The sequence below is a fragment of the Diabrotica virgifera genome, chromosome 5 (genome assembly GCF_917563875.1).
Source record: "Diabrotica virgifera virgifera chromosome 5, PGI_DIABVI_V3a".
Taxonomy (NCBI): Eukaryota; Metazoa; Arthropoda; class Insecta; order Coleoptera; family Chrysomelidae; genus Diabrotica; species Diabrotica virgifera.
Genome location: NC_065447.1, coordinates 51,996,732 through 52,021,437, shown reverse-complemented (window position 1 = coordinate 52,021,437; position 24,706 = coordinate 51,996,732). Strand labels below are relative to the sequence as shown.

The following is a 24,706-nucleotide window of genomic DNA, read 5'->3' as shown; positions in this document are numbered from 1 at the left end:
ATTTCGTTAGTTTCATGTTTACTTAAAAAAAGGTGAGTGACAAATTTTTAGTTTATAATTTTAACTAACACAACAATAAAATATAATTCCTGAAGAAGTTTTTTGGAAAATTTTAAGTCAAAATATACAATAGGAAAAAAGTTACGTTACTTCATAAACAAGCGGCCCACCCCAAAAAACGCTTATATCTCGAGATCCTGACCACGGTGTGGTGAATGGCTAATTTTGATCATACTTTATGATTCTGATAACAAAAATTCGTTTTTTGCTCTTCTTAAGAATTTTGCAATATGCGGTTGCGTCATTCTTCTTCTGAACCGGCGAATTTTTCCTCAAAAAACTTCTTGGGCCGTTTCTATGAATGCTTCGAGTTATAAGTTTTATAGTGGGGAGAAAGGTCAAAAACATATTAATAATAACATAGGAATGTTAAAATCATAATAAATTGTATGAATAAAAAATATATATAGATAGAAAGTAAGCCTAACTTTTGTTTTTATTATATCCCTATGAGCATTTGAGAATCTGGTCAAGTTTGGAGCGCTGTAACACCTATATAAATAAATAGAATTAAACAAATTTATAGTGAAAATTGTTCGCTGAAAAACCCTCTATAAAATTGCTATAATGTTATTTTATTTTAAAATGAACTGAAAAAAAGTTATAACTTCCAAAAGAAATCTTGTTAAAATTTTTTTACATATTTTTGTTTATATCTTTTTTATTGGTCACTTGACGATAAAAAGTAATAGAAATAAAATTGTAGAACATTTAATTTGCTACATTTTATGTTTAATTAGATTTTCCGTAGGGTTGGTAGTTTATGAGATATAGCGCGAAACCCCTTTGCACACCATTTCCAAGATGACGGCCGGGGACAAGGGTGGCGACTCCAAAAACTTTAACTTAAGCTTCTACTGATCCCCCTACAGATTAAAGAAATACAATTGACTCCTCTAACAAATGCAAGGTACGGCCAAAAAAATGTAACATTTTAATGGAGTAATTATGGCAAGCTCAGCTGAACCACTCCAACTACTACTACACAAGACACGTAGTTTATGTGAAAAATATGGACTAAACATAAATATAATAAAAAAAGACTAAATATATACGATAATACTTAAGGAAACAATTAAACAAACAATCATACATTTGGGAAATGTACCGATAGAAAGGGTTGATAAATAAAAATACCTGGGAAACTGGATTTCAGAAAATGATGATCAAACAATAGAAATAAAGGTCAGGATAGAGATATCAAGAAATGCGTTTGTAAAAATAAAACAATTCTCTGATATAAAGACCTTAGATTAGAACTGAGGGTAAACACACACGAAAGTATAGCCAGAAATGAGCAAAGAATACGAAATAATCAACACAATCAAATTAAGAAAGTTACAATATCTTGTACAAGTAATGAGGGGGCAGCGATATGAAATGCTAAAGCTGATAATACAGGAAAAAAAGCAGTTGATTTAACCTTTAACTACACGCGCTGGCGTATTTTGTACGCCAGATATAAGAATTATACTGCAAATATATTTAAAAATTTAATTTTTGACCTTGTTTATCTCTCTAACCTATCACTGGAATGTGCTTTACAATTTGGTTTTAGTTTTGTTATAATCGGCGTTCTGGGAAGATCGTAATTTACAGTTTATTATTTGTTATTTCCGGTGGTGGACAATGTACGCCACGATTATATTAATATAAGTAGTAACATAAGTACATATTTCAATTGTTTTTTAGTCATTATGGCACAAGATATATTTTTCTTTGTAAACAATACTTTTTCTCCTGTAAAAAATCACATTTCAAAAAATTTTTTATTAGTAATTTTATTTATCATGGAATCCAGTTATTCCATGATTCCAGTTATAAATCCCAATTAGCTTACTGAGAAGGAACTCCAAGTATTCACTGATGCCGAATAAGGTTTATAACAAACAACTAAGTGTATTTTTTCAAGAAAAAATAAACAAATCCGCTGTTTTTAAGTGTATTTTCTTGTGGCGTATAAAGTACGCCACGCGTGTAGTTATGTTATAATTTGATGCGCGGGTAGTTAAAGGTTAAGTAACGCAATTCTCAAGAAGCTTGAAATTGCTGGTTTAGATATTATGAAGTGCCATTCACAGAGATGCGATAATGCAGCTGTTATGAGCGGCGTAAATACATGGGGGAATACAAGCTATTATAAAAGCTTCTTCTTTTTTTAATTCTTGGAGATCTTTCGATCTGTTTTATTCTGAAGCTGCCTCTGGTTAATTTCCTGGGAGGTAGATTGCCAACTATCACTCCATCTTTTAGATGGTCTTCCGGGGGTCTTGAACCGGGTTGGTATTATAAGAGCAAAAACAAAAAGGCCATTTTCGTTGGATGTATTGATCATTTAATTAATTTATGTTGCCAGCACTCTTTTGCACAAAATTCATCTTCTGTAACATTTTTCGGAACCGTAAAGGCAATTTTTAATTTTTTTTTCTGCTTTAACTAGCTCATGGGAATTACTTATTAAACACAGCAAATAATCTGTTCAACTTTCCACAACGCGTTGGAGTGCTCACTATGCTGCAGTTAAAGTATTGACAGAACATTTTGATTGTGTTGTTGCTTCAAATGAGGATTTATGTCATCATTTCTTTTGGAATGATATACTAAGAGAAATAAATTGCAAAGTGAAGGCATAACCTTTGATCAATCAGCGACCAGAATAGGGGCACTTCGTGTTTATACTGAAGAAAAACGTGATCACAATCTAGATGAAGCAATAGAGTTTGCCAAGAAAAAATATGAGGACGACGATATTCCCATCGAAAAACGACATCGACGTAAACAAGGAATGGATGGTGAGTTAGCTACCGATACAGGACTCACATTTCGAGCCGAACTTCAAAAGGATATGTTTGAATGTTTTGACCTATTTAATGTTGAACTTGAAACCAGATCAATGTTCACTCTTATACTTTGATCTTGTGTCTTGCTTTGCTTTTGACGAACAGTAAACAGTTGAAATTAGCTGTTTCAACGTTTTGTGACTTTTACCATGAAGAAGTATCAGAAGCAGACCTCCTTCTAGAAATACCAAGGCTCAGAAGACAAGCGGCCAATATTACAGCCTCTAAATGGTTAGCTGTAGACTTTATAAAATTCATTGTGGAATAGGATTTTAAGGAATCCCTCTCAAACTTAATGGTCGCATTAAGATTGTGAGTAGTAAGTAGTAAAAAGAGTAAAAGTAGATGAAGAACTAACTGACCCAATTGAAGCTGGCAATGGGATAAGACAGGGAGACTCCCTCAGTCCTCTATTCTTCAACCTGATCATGGATGAAATATTAATAAAAGTAAGAACAAAAAAAGGATACCAAATGGAAGAAAAACAACTTAAAATAATCTGCTATGCAGACGACGCAATACTAATCTCTCAAAGTGAAGATGATTTACAACGTATGCTGAACCAATTTAAAATAACCGCTGGAAAATTTAACATGTTATTTTCCCCAAAAAAGATTAAATGCACGGTTATAACAACAAATCTAATAAGGTGTAAATTAGAGCGGGATGGTCAGATAATAGAACAAGTCATGGAGTTTAAATATCTGGGCATCACATCTAGCTACGAAAAGCTCGAAACCGAAGTGGAAGATCAGGTGAATAAAGCAAACAGAGCTGCAGGCTGCCTGAATGACACAATATGGAGAAATAAAAATATCGGAAAAGAAATGAAAGGCAGAATTTACAAAACAGTCATCAGACCAATAATGACATACGCGGCAGAAACACGACCTGATACAGAAAGGACAAAAAGAATGCTAGAAACAGCAGAGATAAAAACACTTCGAAAAATCGATGGTAAGACACTATGGGATAGAGCTAGAAGTGCAGATATACGACAGAGATGCAAGGTGGACAACATTAATAACTGGGTGAAAAACAGAAGAGTAAAATGGAACGACCACATGACAACAAACATAGTAGTAAGGACGGCGAGAGACGGTTCCCCAATAGGAAGACGATCAGTGGGAAGACCACGAAAACGATGGAATGACAACTTACTGGAGGCATATTTAAAAACAGTCAGAGTCATATCTACACAAAAAGATAAATAAGAAGAAGAAGAAGAAGAAGACCATTTGTGTATCGGTTGCTTCATGTGAGAGAAGTTTTAGTAAGCTAAAATTATTCAAGAATTATTTGCGAGCAACAATGGCGCAAACAAGGCTAAATAACCTCGGTTTATTAACTATCGAACATGAAGCAACACAAAACATAAATTATTAAACATAAAATTTCAGATTTTGCCGCTAGTAAAACTAGAAAAAAAAATATTTTAATCATTTTTAGTAATTTGAATAATCATATTATTCAGTGTATAGGCCTTGTAGCTATTAAAAAACAATTAAAAAATAAAAGTAAACATTAGTATTAGTACCTAAATGAACAAAATAATCTAAAGCTACGTAGGTGCCCTAGAAATGAAATGATGCTAGAAAATAATGCAGAAGACTACTTAGTTAAACACGATAGGTGAAAAAGAATAAAATTTAAAAAAATATAGTAGGACTGAAGAGATTAACCGATAAAATGAACACCGGAACATATCTATTTTCTTCATTATGAGCTTTTAAAAATTTTCTTACCTGGTGGAAAATTTTTAGGTTTTTTAAAAATTAATGTCACAATCACAAAAATTGCTAATCCCACAAATGCCAACAAAGTCAACATCTTATTCAGAGCTTCGATTAGCAGGAACTAAAGCCCCAAAAAACAATGCAGGTAATTTATACCAGATAAAAAAAGTTTAGAAGCATATACATATTTATTTTTTATTTCATTTTGTTTACACTGCTTAACATGGTATAAACGTGGTAATCTGATGCTTTTTAAATTAAAACAAAATACATGCGATTTAAATATTTGTTTGCGTATAATTAGCGGTTTTTTAAATTTTAACGTCACTTTATTCCAGCAATAATTACATTTTTTGATACACTGGTGATAAATAATATAATATGCATATTTATTAGTTCACTAAACTTCATTTGGGAATAACCAAGTCGTTCTGTATAACAGTGTTTCAGGTTTTCAAGAGGTTTCTTTACGATAAATGAAGATGTTTTGACGAAATTATAATTTTTGGTCTTATTCGGCATCCCGTTACTGCTGAATGTTGACTACTACCATCATTGACATTAATCTTCTATACTCTATACCAGGGGTGGGCAAAGTGCGGCCCTCGGGCCGCATGCGGCCCTTTATAAATTTTTTTGCGGCCCGCGGAAAAGAAGTGAATTATTTTCATTTAAAGATTTTTTTAATAATTGCTAATATTAATAAATAAATATAGATAATGAAGCTATTAATTAACACTTTCGCAGCGGGTGATTTTTCCGCAAATTTTCAACATAACGCGGGCAATTATTTGGGTTTCCGGCAGAGTTTTGTCGGCCCACTGAATGAAATCCACGAAGTTTCAACAAATGGAAACGATATTTTTGAAGTAGTCTGGAACGGTTCGGAAAATTTTAAATTAACGCTGTAACCACCTAGTAAGTGTAACAACTGACGGAGCACCAAATTTAAGAGGAGCAAATATTGAAATGTTGAGAAAACTTAAGGATTACGTCCATGAACAATTTCCAGCAGTTATTATTTTTCACTGCTTAATCGATGAGCAGGTATTGTGCAAAAATGTTTTGGAAGTAGTCAACGAGAACGTCATTTCAATTATAACTAATATTGTTAATAATTATTCGTTCAATAGGATTAAATCATCGTGCATAATTTATATTATTTAATTGCTTAATATATTATATTATTATTAAATGCTTAATTTATTAATGTTTTGTATTTTGATAACGATCTCCGAAGTGTAAATCAAAAGGTCAAATAAATTTAATTTCAAACTTAAATTGTGGCTTATTCCCAAATAAAATAGTAAATTGCATAAGATGTCACAAGGAAATAGTTTAAGACAAATATTAGGGAAAAAAGAAATAGGTTCATAGATAAAACAAAAATAAATAAATATATAGATACACATATTATATTTAAGGGAAATACCCTGCTTAATTAAGTGCGAATGCTGTTTAGATGGGACGGGTACGGTTTGAAAAATTTGAAACTTTTGATTTTTTTATTATTTTAAATGAAAGTAAATAAATAGATAAATAAAGGAATAAATAAACTTCAAGAATACTCTCTAAAATTTTCAGCTTGACCGAAGTAAAATTACCGGAAGTAAAGCATGTTTAATATCCCTACCTTCGACTCGCTTTGCAGTAGCTTGAGCGTAGTGAGATACGTTCAACAGCTGTTCCGGTCCCTTTTGTGAATTACTATGCGATTCAAAATCATATTCCGGCGTGCATCACTTTACGATTTGACAGACAAAAAACAAATTGAAATAAAAGTTGTCAAACCAAATGCGTTTTTCTCAAAACTGCTTTTTTCAAAGGCGGTGGACATTGTAACTCAAAAACTACCTACTTGACAGATCCACCTGAAATTTTTCATAGATTTTCTTTAGACATTGCGTGAGGTAATTCTCTAGAGATATGTTTTGGTTAACAATAATAAATATGTTGATTTTCACCCTTTTTACAAAAATTTCGTTATTTTGACTTGTATTTTGAGTGATATCAAAAACTCAAAAATCGTTAAAACTAAAAAAACTCAACAGTTTTACCTCGAGAAACTCATAAGCTAATAAAATATTTTTGAATTTTGTGTTTCATATGATCCATTGACGAGTTCTACTGTAAAATCCATTTTTTTGGAGCTGCCTGTAAAAATTTGTCACCGTTGGCTTATTTTTCAATATTTGGTCTTGAATTTTTTTTGAATAATCTTTTAATTGTACTGAATATGTTTATTTAATTTAAAAATAAAATAATTTTACCATAATTTCAAACAAAATTCAAGAAAAGGTGCTTGAAATGTTGATTTCAAACCATGCCCCCCCCCCCCTAAAACAAAATTAGTAAAAAGGTAAAAATTCGAACATGTTAAGGTAACAAATATTGCGGCCCTTGGTAATAGACCAAAAATATTTTGTGGCCCTTACTAAAGGAAGTTTGCCCACCCCTGCTCTATACTCAGAGGTGGGCAAACTTTTCTTAGAAAGGGCCACAAAATATTTTTGGTCTATTACCGAGGGCCGCAATATTTGTTTGTTATGTTACCTTAACATATTCGACTCACTGTTTTTAACTTTTTACTAATTTTACTAATTTTGTTTAAGGGGGGGGTTAATTTTTTTTGACACTATGGTAGAAATATTTTATTCTTAAATTAAATAAATATATTTAGTACAATTCAAAGAGAATTCAAAAAAAAATTCAAGACTAAATATTGAAAAATATGCCAACGGTGGCAAATTCTTATGACACCTAAAAAAAAGATTTTGCAGTAAACATCAGAACTCGTAATTGGATCATATGAAACAATACATTCAAAAATATTTTATTATCATGAGTTTCTTGAGGAAACGCTCCCGAGTTTTTTTTTTAGTTTTAACGATTTTTGAGCTTTTTATATCACTCAGTAGTCAAAATAACGAATTTTTTTGTAAAAAAGGGAGAAAATCAACATATTTATTATCTTTAAACAAAAAATAAGCCTAAAACAAAAAATATCTCGGCAGAGTTACCTCACGAAATGTCTAAAGAAAATCTATAACAAATTTCAGGTGGATCTGTCAAGTTGCTTTTGTCCACCAATGTCCACCACCTTTGAAAAAAGCAGTTTTAAAAACACAGGTTTAAAGTTTTGACAACTTTTATTTTTAATTTCTTTTGTCTATCAAATCGTAAAGTGATGCGGATCAGATACGTTTTTGAATCTCAGATTAATTTTTACAAAAGAGAAGGGAACAGCTGTTAAACATTTCTCACTACGTTCAAGCTGCTGCAAAGCCAGTCGAAGGTAGGGATATTAAACATGCTGTTTTTGCGGTAATTTTACTTCGGTCCAACTGAAATTTTCAGAGACTATTCCTGAAGTTGCGTAGTTTCATTTAAAATAATTAAAAATATCGAAATTCTCAAAATTTTTGAACCATACCTCTCTACCCTAAATAGCATTCGTACTTATTTAAGCATGCTATTTCCCTGAAACATATGAGTATATTATGAGTATTTATTTATTTTTAGTTTATATATGAACCTATTTCTTTTTTCACTAATATTGTTCTGAAGCTATTTCCTTGTGGCATCATATTATGCAATTTACTATTTTATTTGTATTTTATAGGGAATATGCCACAATTTAAGTTTGAAATTAAAGTTATTTGACATTTCGATTTCCCTTCGATTGATCTTGATTCCCTTCATTGTTTTTGTTTTCTATGAAAGAATTTAATAATAAAATAGCTATTTGTACAACTAGGGAGGAAAGTGCTACTTTTCCTCCTGAGAATGAAGTTTACTGCACGACGCGTAGCGGAGGGCAGTAATCATTCAAGGGAGGAAAAGGCACTTTACTCCCATGTTATACATATGGTTTTTCCACCTTCCTCAAATAACAAGTCATCTTTTCATTTTTACTTAATTTATTTATGTAACTAACCAACAAAATTTATTAGAACTAAAACTAACAAGAAGGTACAATATAACTGTCAACTGTCAAAAATATAAGTCAAATTATTAATGTAAACCTTGTTAAATCAGAATAAAAATTTACTGTTTTTTACCATTCTGCAAAATACAGAGTGTTTTTAAATAAACGTTAAAATGTATAGATACTTACGTAATAGAAAATAGATATTGTACTGGGCGTCAATAAGTTATATTTCATGAATGAAATACCATGACGTCACTTTTACTTATCCTCCCTAGGGAGGAAAAATATTTTCCTCCCTAGGGAGGAAAAGTACATCTTTGCTCCCTACAATCAGGTCCGGAAATGTATACTTTCGGTAGAGGTAGGTGGAAAAAATATTTATAAAACACATCTTATTTACAAACTTACAATAATATTTATTAAAATATGAAAAACGAACATTAATGGATTTTATAAAATTTTAGATTAGTTTTATGTCCTCGTTTATGATTTTTTCTATTTCGAGCGTAAACTTTGTGGTACCAATTCCGGTCCTTAATGGATTTTTATTTATGTTCATTATTGAAAATGTTTGTTTGCAAAAAAATGTCGAACAATAAATTTAGCTTGCAAAGATTTGTGAAATGCAAAAATATTCCAAAAATATACTAATTAATCTATAATTTCTAGTTGAATATAAACTGGTACGCAATCAATTTGAACTGAAAAATGATTTCTTAAAAGTGATAAAGAAAATGATATTTATATCAGCAATATCTTTGAAACGATTTTCAAATTCCGTCAGCAAATTACAAAGGGTACCCCGTTAAGATAGGCAAAATGCCCTCACTCTCAGAATTCAATCTTTTTAATTTTTTACGTTCTGTGCAATTAAAAAATGAGATAACGCGGATTTTTAGCTCGCCACCCCCCTTACCCCTCCCCACAGCCAAAAACGTAGATTTTTAGATTTAATTTTTTTTAGTTGGGTTGCAATTGTTTTAAAAATTTCAAAAAATTCACACGTGTAGCTGAGGCTTTTACAAAACACGTCCATTTTTTATGGACCCTTAGGTCGAGTGTACATAACCTCAATTTTTTTTTAACTTTTTTAAAACCTATAACTTTTTTTTGGAGGGACTGCAGATTCAATTTTTTTTTTAATTTTGTGTATTTTATCAAAAGCTATTGTTTTTTCACTCTGACTCTGACTCTGATTTTTTTCAGATTTTTCCGTCAGGTGCGCCATCTTGAAAAATTCTGAAAACTGTTTTTTTAGGGGGGTTTTGGGGATTTTCTCCATTTTATAGACTGCAACATATATCAACTCACGGTTTTGTTAATAGATTATGTATAATTTGAAATAACTGAGTATATTAGGATATTCAAAAATTGGGCGAAACACTTTTAAACCCCCCAAAAACCATGTTTGTTTAAAGTTTTGTAAGGATTTTTGCGGGTCTAATTATATTTTTTGAGGTCGATACAGCCTGAATATATTTTTTATTTTTTTACGTTCTATATGATTTTAAAAAATTAGGACTCAGCGCAATTTTAGCCCACTTCCCCTATTCCCCAACCCCCCACAGCCAAAAATGTCAATTTTTCGATTTTATTTTTTTTTTAAGTTGGTTTGCAATTAAATTATAAATATTGTTCTGAAGCTATTCCTTTGTGGCATTTTTGTAATTAACTATTATAAATGGGAAATAAGCCACAATTTAACTAAAAAATGATTTTATTTTCCATCTCTAATGCGATAGAGAGAATTCGATAATCTGTGACGCACTGAAGAAATGGTTTGGGACGATCTATATAAATAAGTCAGATTAAATCAAATTATTAGAAGATTTGTTTTACCAAGCAACATTTTTGTTTAATTTAATAATATTTTGTATTTTGACAACGACGTCCGCGGTGGACGTCGAAACGTTAATAAAATCATTTTTTAGTTAAATTGTGGCTTATGTCGCATTTAGAATAGTTAGTAAATATTAAATTATAAATTACAAAAAATTCACATGCACAGCTGAGGCTTTTACAGAACGTCTATTTTTATGGACCCGAAGGTCGAGTGTACATTATAACCTCATTTTTTTTTGTTTTTTTAATAGGTACGTATAACTTTTTTTGGCGATGGTTGCTAATTTTTTTTGTGTTTTGTGTATTTTACAAACCATCTACGTTTGGCTCCGAATGCAAATAGTCCACGCTGTATGCTTGTCCCGTTAGGTAAATTATTCCGATTATTTTTTTGCACAAACTTACTCAAAAACAGGTCCTTATAACAAATCCACAAGGTGCCAGGCAGAACCGCGGTCGGAAAATTGTTTAACATTTTTTTAAACGAATTCAAAAAATCAATTTTTTCACTTCGGACAAATTTGTTTTAGATTCTCTAAATCAAGCTAAACAAAAAAGGTATCTTGTGATTTTTCTATAAAATTGACTGTTGTCGATAAAATGGTCATTTTCAAGGCTTAATAACTCAATTAAAAATTATTATTATGAAAGTCATAAAGTAACCAACTCAAAGTTTAAAGCCCCCCCTGCAATAGCCTAACGAAATTTTTGTCATTATTTTATTACTAACTATTATTTTAATAATTAAAAATGAGCGCTAAGCATGTATTGAAGCGGCCGTCCGCGAGAGAGAGATGTACAATATTCATTGGACGTTTTAAAAAATATATCGATTGTAAGTCAAAACTACGTTTTAAAAAAATAAAAAAGGAACTTTGAGGTTATATGTATTGTACACTCGACCTACACGGGTCTATAAAAAATAGATATGTTTTGTAGAAGCCTCATAAAAATTTTAAATTAATTGCAACTTTAAACAAAAAAAAAAATAGAAAAATTGACGTTTTTGTGGGGGCAGGGGAGGGGGTGATGTGCTAAAAATGCGATTAGTCTTATTTTTTATTCACACATAACGTAAAAAATGAAAAAAAAATATTCAGGCTGTATCGATCTCAAAAAATATCATTACGCCGGCAAAAACCCTTACATAACTTAAAAAAACATGGTTTTTGGGGGGTTTAAAGGTGTTTTGCTAATTTTTGATAATCCTAAAATACTCATTTATTTCAAATAATACATAATCTATTAACAAAATCTTGAGTTGATCTATGTCGCAGTCTATAAAATGGAGAAAATCCCTAAAAACTCCCTAAAAAAACAGTTTTCCGGATTTTTCAAAATGGCGCACCTGACGGAAAAATCTGAAAAAAATCAGAGGGATAGCTTTTGATAAAATACACAAAATCTAAAAAAAATTGGACCTGCAGCCACCTCCAAAAAAAGTTATAGCTTTTAAAAATTAAAAAAAAAATTTGAGGTTATGTACATTCGACCTAAGGGTCCATAAAAAATGGACATGTTTTGTAAATGCCTCAGCTACACGTGTGAATTTTTTGAAATTTTAAATCAATTGCAACCCAACTAAAAAAATTAAATCTAAAAATATACGTTTTTGGCTGTGGGGGGAGAGGTAAGGTGGGTGGCGAGCTAAAAATCCGCGTTATCTCATTTTTTAATTGCACAGAACGTAAAAAAATTAAAAAATTTAATTCTGAGAGTGAGGGCATTTTGCCTATCTTAACGGGGGGTACCCTTTGTCTTCAATAAATTTTAAACTTATTTTCTGCTGCATTATTTAACGATTTTAATGAGCGACATAATTGCACGTATAACTTTCTTTTTTATATGATCAATGAATAGTTTGAGTTTCATTTTGCGTTCAACACTTATGCAAATTTATAGCAGTTTTTTATTTCTAAAAATAAAGCAATGTCTCCCCTAATTCACAGCATGTTTTAAAAATCTTTTCCAAACTTGACCATCGAAGATGATTGTGTTATAAGATATCGGTATGTCCTTCTAACTCTTCCGAAAATGCTATGAATGCACGATGATTTAATCCTCATGAACGAATAAAATTAACAATATAAGTTATATTGAAATGACGTTGTCTACTTGAAAAACCTTTTTTCATAATACTTGTTCTCGGTGGTTACGAGTTAATTTAAAATTTTGCAAACAGTTCCTGATTACTTCAAAAGTATCGTTTCCATTTATTGAAATTTCGTGGATTTCATTGAGAGGAGTACCTATACAAAATTCTGTACCCAAATAATTGTCAGCGTTATGTTGAAAATTTGCGGAAAAATCACCCGCTGCAAAAGTGTTAATTATCTGCTGCATTATCTATATTTATTTATTAATATTAGCAATCATTTTATAAAATATTTAAATGAAAATAATTTACTTTTTTTCCCGGGCTAATTAACTATTTTACTTTTTTATACTGCTGCTAGGAACAGTTGACTAGAAACTGTAAATAAACCAAAAGAAAAGAAAAGATGGTTCAGATTCGATTACAGTACAGAGCCTCTACTATGTGCTTATACGTATTTCGGAATGACCGTTTCCTCATCGGAGCACCTGGGTAGAGGCACTGAACTGAAATCAAATCCTTACATCCTTTCCAGGCAATTATCAAAATAATTACCAAAGATGCTACTTATTAGACTTTTATATTTCCTGACTCATCAGACTTTTGTAAATTAACCATTCCCTGAGGTAGTTTTCTCGTTTTAATTATTTTGTTTTTTTGCCCTTTTAATTAGGTACTTCCTAAATAGTTATTTTATCATTGTACACTTTAAGTTTTTTAGAGTTATTCTTTTAATCCTTATATTCGTTAGTTGTTTGTATATACAGTGAGAAACCCCCCCCCCCACTTGCAAAAATTAAAAAACAAATAGCCCTGATTTATGAGCTTTCATATTCCGCGCAAATTAGCCCCCCCCCCACTACTTAAGAATAGGAATATTGAATCGATTTTTGCGGCAGAATTACGAGCTCTTTATGAGCTCTTGAAATGATATAGTTTCGATTTTTGAGCTCATCCCCTTCACCCCACACATCCCTTTAATTGATTTAACTTAAGAGAAACATGCTGAGAAAAATTAAAATATATCGAATCGCGGATATAATTTGTATAGCTTTTATATTAAGAATAAACTCTTAAATCAAGCGCATTTCGACTATTGAGCTGCAACCCCTTCGCAGGAAAACCGCCCCTTCTTCCCGGCTTAAGAGAGAGTTGTACTTAAAATGCATTCAATTAATTATTTGGCGACTAATTATCATTTAATAATTTATGAGCTTCCAAAATACGCGCATTTAGATCATTAAACTGCAATTCCTTTTGTATAGTGCAGTCACTGAAGGTAAAAATCAACTATTACCTTCAATTTCGGTGAACCTTCATCGATTTTCACGAAAATTGGCGACTGGTTAGAGGATACCCCAAGAAACAAAGGTGACATGGTGCCACCTTGCGCCTTTGCCCTGAGGGTGGATACCACCCTTTCTCGGGGGCGAAAATTATTTTATTAAAAATAACTCGAGAAATCGATAGAAGGACAAAAATATAAGCAAAATTTGTTATATAAAGTTATTAAAATAAATCAATACGTTTTGAGTTATTAAAGATCAAAGATTTTAATTTTTCGTGAAAAAATGCATGCTTTAAGCGGTTTTTCGTAAATCACTTAAAAAGTGTAAGTTTTTATAAAAAAGTTATCATTACCAAAATTAAATCTTTGAAAAACCGTTTATTATTAATTCAAAGTGAGTTATAATAGTTAATTAAATGTATTTTTTTTGGCGAGAACTCAAATCTAATTGCCCAATTAACAGGAAAACGATGCATTTTATAAAATATGCAATTTTATAAAATATAAAATATATATTTGTCAAAGTACTCAGAAATATGTACTCATTAAATGAGCACCGAAAGAAGTTGATATGATCAAAATTAAGCAAGTGAACATGAAAATAATAGGATCCTTTCAAATTTTTAGAAAAAAGTGAAAAATAAAACGAACGCCATTTCCACAAAAATTAAAATCTTTAGTAATCTCTGTACGCCTTTCTTTACTTTAGCATAAGTAATGAACTTAAACATTTTGACCGATTTAGAATGATTATTTTTAAAAAAATATATATCTGATTTAAAAAAATCAAAATTTTTTAAAATTTTGTAAATTTTGGAGTATAAATTTTGATGCTATCAACTTCTTCTGGAGCTCATTTGATAGGTATTTCTAAGTACTTTGACAAGTATTTAGTAAGTATTATAAAATGCATCGCTTTCCCGTTATTTAAGATTAGACCCTTGGATTTGAATACTCGCAGAAAAAAAAATATACATTCAATTACCTATAACTTACTTTAAATTAACATTAAATGGTTTTTCAGGTAAGGAATTTTTTATTAACTTCAATTTTAGTGATGCAAAATTTTTTGTAAAAACTTACATTTTTAGAGTTATTTAGGAAAAATCGCTTTAAAGCATGCATTGTTTTCACAAAAATTAAATATTTGATATTTAATAACTCAAAAAGTATTGATTTATTTTAATAACGTTTTATAACAAATTTTAGAATTTGTCCCTCTATCGATTTGTGGGGTTATTTTTAATAAAGCAATTGTCACCCCCGAGAAGGGGTGACATCTACCCAGGCTAAAACCGCAAGTTGGTACCATGTTACTTTTGTTTCTTAAGGTATCCTCTATCCACTCACCAATTTTTGTGAAAATGAATGGAGGTTCACCGAAATCGAAGATCATAGATGATTTTTACCTTCAGTGACTGCACTATAGAAAGAAAATTGCAATTCAATAATTGAAATGCGTGTATTTTGCGAGCTTATAAATTATTAAACGATATGTAGTCGCCAAATAATTAATCTAATTAATTTTAAGTAAAATTACTTCTTAATCCGGGAAGATGGGGTGGTGGTCTTGCGAAGGGGTTTTAGCTCCATAATCGAAATGCGCGTGATTTAAGAGTTTATTTTTAGAATATAAGGTATACGAAATAAACTTCTATTAGGGCTATAAAAAACTGTTTTGTAAAAACTTAGTTTTTTAGTGATTTATGAAATACCGCTTTATAACATGCATTTTTTTCACGAATAAATTAAAATCTTTAATCTTTCATAACTCAAAAAGTATTGACTTATTTTAATAACTTTATATAATAAATTTTGCTTATAATTTGTCCTTCTATCGATTTGTGGAGTTATTTTTGATAAAATGATTTTCACCCATGAGAAGGGGTGGCATCCACCCTCAGGGTAAAGGCGCAAGGTGGCAACATGTCACCTTTGTTTCTTGAAGTTTCCTTTAACCACTCACCAATTTTCGTGAAAATCGATGAAGGTTCACCAAAATTAAAGGTAACAGTTTATTTTTACCTTCAGTGACTGCACTATATAAAAAGAATTGCTATTTAATGATCTAAATGAGCGTATTTTGGAAGCTCCTAAATTATTAAATGAGATGTAGTCGCCAAATAATTAATTGAATGCATTTTAAGTACAACTCTCTCTTAAGCCGGGAAGAAGGGGTGGTTTTCTTGCGAAGGGGTTGCAGCTCAATAATCGAAATTCGCGTGATTTAAGAGTTTATTCTTAGAATATAAAAGCTATACAAATTATATCCGCGATTCGATATATTTTAATTTTTTAATATCATTTCAAGTGCTCATAAATAGCTCGTAATTCTACCGCAAAAATCGATTCAATATCCCTATTTTCAAGTAGTGGGGGGGCTGACTCAGCCCCCCACTAAAATATTAAATTCCTGCTCAGTGTAACGAGCTCAAAAATTTTAATTTGCGGAATATGAAAGCTCATAAATAGCTCATAAATCAGGGCTATGTGTTTTTTAATTTTTGCAAGTGGGGCAGCTCAACACGCGTCATTGAGAACGTTTAGGTTGGAATAAATATAGAGAAATATCACAAAACAGCGGAATGGGACGTTTTGTCGCGGCCAGTTCATCGCTGCCTCTTCGATGCCGCCGATTCATCGCCAGTCCATTTCATCGCCGTCCGTTTCATCGCCAGTTAGTCAGTTGATTTTGTATTATGATAGATGACACGACACGACGTTAAATTCAGTTCAAAGCGTATGAAAATTAAAATGATAAACAATATTAATATATTAATTTACTGTTCAGTTTCTACTTCCCCTAAATATACTAAATAGTACTATTAGTACTAAATTTTTAGCGTTAAATGGTCTTTGTAGAAATATATATGTTCAAATTTACGTAGTGTTAGGTTTGGTTAGGTTAGGTCATTTCCTAGAATTCCTAATTAATATTAAAAATAAATAATACATATATGTAACTGTCGAAAATTGGTCGGAAATTCAGAAATAAATCAGTTAGCGTTTAACTGACTGGCGATGAATTGGCCGGCGATGAAATGGCATGTTTAGAGTATGGAATAAACAGAGTTGCGGAGGAAATAAGAAAAAATTTCCATTAGTTAACAGTTTAGTAGCAAGCTTCAAAAAGGTATTCCTAAAATCACCTGTAAGAATACAATGTTGTAACAAGAATTATACTTAACAACCCTGCCGACCAAGTGATGTAGGTTCTCCCAACGGCTGACAGCTGACATGGCGGAGGCTGACTCGAAGAGTTCCTGATTGTGCTCCGAGCCATTGCACTATTACAGTTTTAATAATGTAGTTTGTTTCTATTTCTTTCGGTGATTATACCGCTCACAGTAAAGTTTGTGCTTATTATTATTCAACCCCGATGTGTAAGGTGCTTCCCATTATTTGCAGCTGAAGTTCGAGTACGAGCAAAACCCCTATATATATCCTGACTCTCACACCCTAAACCCTCATCCCCTTATATTTGCCGTCCCAACTTTAGTGGCCAGGAATTATAGACATTGTTTCGTAAGTGTTAAAGTGCTTTTTAATACCAGAATTTCGCTGTAAGTACTATTTTAAAATCATTAACCCTACTTTTTCATAGCGTGGCATGCATTTTGCGCGGTTATTTTCATGTTTCACCGGTATATCGATTTTGCATTCACGATCTGAGTACGGGGAATCGATTTCGTATTTCGATTATTCGAATTGATGTTCGCTTGCTTGTCGTCCTGCGCGGTGTTGCCTATGTCAAACACTGTTTCGTAGCTCTTCAAACTTTTTCAACATTTTGTTGCCAAATTTAAAATTTTACCGAATTTGCTCGGATTTTAAATTAAAATATAATTATAAAACCTTTTCAATAAAATAACTTTATTGCATATAATTATATAACTTTTCAATAAAATAACTTTATTGCATGTAATTATATTACGATTTCTCAATAAAATAACTTTTATTGCATATACATATAACTATTTAATTTTTACAATAAAATCACTTTTAATGCCTGTGTCTGTTACATATTTAGTAATATTTGGTTATCTGCTATACTTTGTACAATGTCAAAAGCTAATTCAAAAAATCCTACAGCAGGAGAATGTTCTGCTCCCGCTATGGTAACAATGTCACAAGATCAATTTAATTCATTACTTTCGGTACTTGCTAATTCAAGTACAACAAACAAGTATCTGAAGATATTCTGGTACAAATCAGAGACCTTAATAGAACTCCTACACATACGTCAGGAGGAAACTTCGTTAAATGTACTGCTCGCTTTGATGGTACTGTTAACGCTGATGTTGAAGCTTTTCTCGACAATGTGATCACTTTTAAGGACTGTTCCCAAATAAGTGATGAAAATGCTCTTCGTGGTTTATCCATGCTTCTTAATGGTAGTGCTGCTACATGGTGGCAAGGTGTCAAAAATACCATTCTCACATGGGAAGAAGCTGTACACTTGAGAGATGCCTATTCGAGAAAACTTCCTCCCCATTTGATATTTCGAGAATTATTCTCGCGTGAACAAAATTCTAATGAACCTACCGAACTGTTTATTTCTCGTATTCGAGCTTTGCTTGCACAATTACCTTATACCCTAACCGAAGAGGTTCAGTTGGATATGGTTTATGGCTTAATGGCGCGTAAAATACGAAAAAGGTTACCAAGGAATAAATTTCGAGACTTTAAGGAACTTTTAAGGGAATCTCGAGAAATCGAAGCATCCTTAAAGGAAGGTTTAGTTGCTATCGACTCTAATCAACGACAAAAACCTCAATCGAATGAAGAAAAGGATTCTGTCAAACCAAAATTCAGACCGAAGTGTACATTTTGTAAAAATTTTGGCCATACTCAGCCAGAATGCAGAAAATTTAAGCAATATAATTCTAATGATTCAGTTAGCACCTCTGTACCTCCTAGTCGTCCAAATGCAAATTCCAGTGTAGTTTGTTACGGTTGCAATACTCCTGGTTATGTTCGCACAAATTGTCCTAACTGTAAAATTTCTGTAAATCCTATTAAGACAGAAGCAGCTTCTTCTGTAGAGCTTCTTTTAGCAGAAACTAACAATTTGAATAATCGTCCCCTCTTACCAATAAGTGTCTTAGGTTTGAGTGGTTGCGCATATGTTGATTCTTCTTCTTCTTCTTTTGCCCTTTAATTCGTCCAATTCTGAACATAGGCTTCCCCCAGGAAGCTGGGGGAATGGAGGAAACTGGGGGAAGCATATGTTGATACTGGAGCTAAATATATGATAGCTGGTAGACTATACAATCATTTTTTAAACAAAGGTCTACACTATATTTCCAAGGAAATGAGTTTAGTGCTTGCTGACGGTATAAGCCGCACGGTAACAGCTCATATTTTTGAGTGTTTGGTTCTCCTATTAGATAGATCCATACCTACAACTTTTGTGGCATTTCCTGAACACACATCAGCTAAAACTCTTCTTGGCATAGACTTCTTAAAAAATGCTGATATTAATATTAATATCTCTCAAATGAAATTCTCATTTGCTGATTCTCCTGATATTCAACATAAACTATTACGGGAACCTAACTCCTGCAATGCTTCAATTAATCTTCTTGAACTTACTTTACGACAGGACAAAGCTTCACAGTTAAATACTTCTGAGCGTAGTACTTTACAGTGCTTGATAAATCAGTACGGTGACGTTTTTATGGAACATAATGAACCTACACCATTTGCTGAGCCTGAGCATTGTATTAATTTAACCAGTAATATTCCAATCGCTGTGCCCCCTTATAGGACAACACCTCAGAAAGCAGAGATACTCAAAAATGAAATCCATCATTTATTGGAAATGGAAATCATTGATGAAAGTGACTCAGCTTATGCTGCACCAACTGTACTCGTTCCTAAAAAAGACGGTACCTTTCGCATGTGCGTTGATTACAGACGCCTCAACGAAATAACTGTACCAGATAGATATCCTCTACCGAGGATGGACGATCTGTTGCATGCCACCACACAGACACTATTTATGACAACACTAGATCTGAAAAGCGGCTACCATCAAATAAGTGTTCGTCCATCAGATCGAGATAAAACTTCTTTTATTACCCCTTTTGGTATTTTTAGATTTAATCGTACGCCTTTTGGTCTACGAAACGCGCCTGCTACTTTTCAAAGGCTTATTGACCGTTTTCGTAGCGGATTATTAAGTATTACTATTTTGGCATATTAGATGATATTATTATTTTATCTAGCTCATTTGAAAATCATATCAATGATCTAGCTAGTGTGTTACAAAGATTACAAGTATTCAAACTGTGTGTAAATAGAGCAAAATGTACTTTTGTGCGCTCTTCTTACGCCCAATGGGATCGCTCCTGATCCAGGGAAGATATCAGCAATTGCTGAAATGCCTATTCCACGCAATGCTAAACATGTTTTGTCATTTTTGCAAACTTGTAGTTGGTTTCGACGTTTTGTGCCAAACTTCGCAGGTATATCCAAACCTCTTTCGGATCTAACTAAGAAGAATGTAGCATTTGTTTGGGGACCGGCACAAAACCAGGCCTATGAAACTCTTAAGAGATTGCTTACGCAAGCTCCCATTCTGCAGCAAGCAACTTTTACAGATACTTTTGTAATTAAAACAGACGCAAGTTCATATGCACTTGGCGCATGTCTCCTCCAGGGGGAGGAAGAAAATGAAAAGCCGATAGAGTATGTAAGTCGCTTACTCACAGCGGCTGAACGTAACTATAGTACGACAGAGCGAGAAGTTTTAGCTATAGTATATGCAATTAATAAATTCCGGGGTTACATAGAAAGTTCGCCTATTATTGTCAAAACAGATCATCAACCGCTAAAATGGTTGATGTCACTAAAATCTCCTACTGGCCGTCTTGCTAGATGGGCATTAGAAGTGCAAAGTTATGACTTACGAATCGAATATGTTCCTGGACGGACGAATCGAATCTCCGATATGTTATCAAGGCCTATCTGTGGTCCAGACACGAAAGATATTTGTGACCTCTGTACTATCGCAATGGATGTACCAACGATAAGCAATAAAAAACTTAGAGAGGAACAGTTGACTGATTCACAGCTTAAAATAATCATTGATTGCCTTGAGTCTGAAGAACCTGAATTAGTAGTCATCAACCGATATACTGATCGCGGATATGTCATGAATCAAGGAGTCTTGTATCGGTATAATCAGGACCTTGAATGTGAGGATGCTCAGTTAGTAGTGCCTCAAAATAAAGTAGCTGAGGTTTTGAAAGAGTGTCATGACATGCCCATTGCAGGACATTATGGTGTTGAAAAGACAATCCAAAGAATTGCTCTTCGTTATAACTGGCCTACCATTAGGCGAGATGTTGTAAAGCATATAAAGAAATGCATCGACTGCCAAAGGTTTAAACCTTTGAATCTAAAACCAGCAGGTCTAATTCAAACACCTGTGTTGGCACAACGCTTTTAATGCGTTGCAATTGATTTAGTGGGTCCACTACCTGTGACTGAAAAGGGAAACAGATGGATTTTTGCAGTGGAAGATACTTCCACGAAATGGATAGAAATATTCCCGTTAAAACAAGCTACTGCGGAGGAGTGCACAAAGGTACTAATAAGTGAAATATGTTTACGATACGGCACCCCTCGTAGAATAATAAGTGACAGCGGACCCCATTTCGTTAGTAAAATAATGCAGCAGTTTACATACTGCCTAGGTATTCAGCAATCACTCATTCCTGTTTATCACCCTGCCTCAAATCCGGAGGAACGTAAAAATCGAGATCTTAAAATTCAGATTTCCATTTTAGTTCAAAGGGACCATACTAAATGGGATGAAGTGCTACCCAGTATACGTTTTTCTATGAATACCGTACCAAATTTAGCTACCGGTTATTCCCCGGCCTTTTTGAACTTTGCGCGTGAGCTACGTACGCCCACAGATGTGCATAAAGACTTACGAGCTATTATCGCGAGTGAAACGGTTATTCCCGAGATAACACCTTACTTGCGCAGGCATACTGACATTTTATTAAGTGCGCGAGAAAATAATGAGTTACGCCAAGACTCTTCGAAATTGTATGCAGATAAACATTTTCGCGAAACCGTTGTGTTTAACAAAGGACAGAAAGTTCTAGTAAAGACTCACATCCTTAGTCAAAGTGATGCAGGACTGTCTTCTAAATTTGCGCCGCGTCGCGATGGCCCATACCTTATCCTTAACCAACTTTCTCCCACCTCGTACGAGTTAGCAACTCTAACGCACCCAGATGTATCGATCGGAAAATACCACGTGTCTGCTCTCCATGCTTTTGTGGAAGATGATTCCGATTCGCCTGTAACTCCTCTACATGAGTTGCGTAATAGAGGTCGACCTTCAACCACGTTGCAGAAAGATGTCGCAGCCAAAAGCAGAGGGGCTATCCCTAAACGACATCCTAAGACAACGCAGCAATCTACAGGTTCTGGTGTACCTGTAACCACAACCAGCGACTCCAGTAGTACCTCGTTGCCTACGCAGATTGATTGTTCCATATAGAGACCCAGACGTTCCAAGCGCCCTCCTAAGCGCTATCAAGATGCTCATGTATGATGCCCGAGGTCTGTTCCAAGCCCTCGCTAATAACCAGTTATTCCGTTTTTGTATCAGCCATACTCTACATCTGATCCAAAGGGGGAGGATGTAACAAGAATTATACTTGGCAACCCTGCCGACCAAGTGACGTAGGTTCTCCCAACGGCTGACAGCTGACATGGCGGAGGCTGACTCGAAGAGTTCCTGATTGTGCTCCGAGCCATTGAACTATTACAGTTTTAATAATGTAGTTTGTTTCTATTTCTTTCGGTGATTATACCGCTCACAGTAAAGTTTGTCCTTATTATTATTCAACCCCGATGTTTAAGGTGATTCCCATTATTTGCAGCTGAAGTTCGAGTACGAGCAAAACCCCTATATATATCCTGACTCTCACACCCTAAACCCTCATCCACTTATAATGTTACAGATATATGCTTCCTGCTGCTGTTCCACTGCCACCGCAACCCATTTTAACACGATGGGGAACATGGTTGGAAGCAGCTAATTTCTATGCTGATCATTTTATTGAGTTAAAAAAAATTATTAACCTTTTAATGGATTATATTTGACAATCTTTATTGGAAGCTAAGCAAGCTTTCCAAAATAACATCCTTCAACAGCAACTGTCATTCATAAAATCAAATTATAGTTTTGTTCAGAAAACTATAACCCAATTAGAATCCTCCAAATTATCATTGTTAGAGAGTACAGTTTTAATAAAAGAATATTAAAAGCGCCCCACTAAAATATTAAATTCCTGCTCAGTGTAACGAGCTCAAAAATTTTAATTTGCGGAATATGAAAACTCATAAATAGCTCATAAATCAGGGCTATTTGTTTTTTAATTTTTGCAAGTGGGGCAGCTCAACACGGGTCAATGAGAACGTTTAGGTTGGAATAAATATAGAGAAATATCACAAAACAGCGGAATGGGACGTTTCATCGCCGCCGGTTCATCGCTGCCTTTTCGATGCCGCCGATTCATCGCCAGTCCATTTCATCGCCGTCCGTTTCATCGCCAGTTAGTCAGTTGATTTTGTATTATGATAGATGACACGACACGACGTTAAATTCAGTTCAAAGCGTATGAAAATTAAAATGATAAACAATATTAATATATTAATTTACTGTTCAATTTCTACTTCCCCTAAATATACTAAATAGTACTATTAGTACTAAATTTGTAGCGTTAAATGGTCTTTGTAGAAATATATATGTTATTTACGTAGTGTTAGGTTTGGTTAGGTTAGGTCATTTCCTAGAATTCCTAATTAATATTAAAAATAAATAATATATGTAACTGTCGAAAATTGGTCGGAAATTCAGAAATAAATCAGTTAGCGTTTAACTGACTGGCGATGAATCGGCCGGCGATGAAATGGCATGTTTACAGTATGGAATAAACAGAGTTGCGGAGGAAATAAGAAAAATTTCCATTAGTTAACAGTTTAGTAGCAAGCTTCAAAAAGGTATTCCTAAAATCACCTGTAAGAATACAATGTTGTAACAAGAATTATACTTGGCAACCCTGCCGACCAAGTGATGTAGGTTCTCCCAACGGCTGACAGCTGACATGGCGGAGGCTGACTCGAAGAGTTCCTGATTGTGCTCCGAGCCATTGCACTATTACAGTTTTAATAATGTAGTTTGTTTCTATTTCTTTCGGTGATTATACCGCTCACAGTAAAGTTTGTGCTTATTATTATTCAACCCCGATGTGTAAGGTGCTTCCCATTATTTGCAGCTGAAGTTCGAGTACGAGCAAAACCCCTATATATATCCTGACTCTCACACCCTAAACCCTCATCCCCTTATAATGTTACAGATATATGCTTCCTGTTGCTGTTCCACTGCCACCGCAACGCATTTTAACACGATGGGGAACATGGTTGGAAGCAGCTAATTTCTATGCTGATCATTTTATTGAGTTAAAAAAAATTATTAACCTTTTAAGTGATTATATTTGACAATCTTTATTGGAAGCTAAGCAAGCTTTCCAAAATAACATCCTTCAACAGCAACTGTCATTCATAAAATCAAATTATAGTTTTGTTCAGAAAACTATAACCCAATTAGAATCCTCCAAATTATCATTGTTAGAGAGTACAGTTTTAATAAAAGAATTTGAGTCATTGTGTCAAAACGTTAAAGGTACCTACATTGTAAAGGAAATTTTTCAAAACTTTAAAGCAACCATGGAAAAAAACAGTGGTTACCAGGTTCTTTCTGAAGTAGTTTGAGACTAGCTTAGACATTTTCCGAACTACTTAATTTAGAACCATCTATTATAATAAATTGGAAAAATGCCCCAATTACATCAGTTGATGTGGAAAGAAGTTTTCCTATTTACA

General features: G+C 33.3%; 1 protein-coding gene across 2 annotated transcripts in view; it reads right to left on the bottom strand.

Moving 5' to 3' along the window:
• The window catches only part of LOC126885721 (probable cytochrome P450 305a1), a 303,602-nt gene that overhangs the window by 93,329 nt on the left and 185,567 nt on the right, over positions 1-24,706 (bottom strand). Inside the window, exon 1 of one of the 2 annotated variants that reach the window (XM_050652490.1) lies at positions 4,646-4,753. The exons of the other annotated variant lie outside the window; for it this stretch is intronic. Coding sequence (XP_050508447.1) covers positions 4,646-4,730 — 85 coding nt within the window. The 5' untranslated portion in view covers positions 4,731-4,753. Of the gene's footprint in view, positions 1-4,645; positions 4,754-24,706 lie in introns of those variants that run through there. 2 annotated transcript variants of the gene reach the window in all.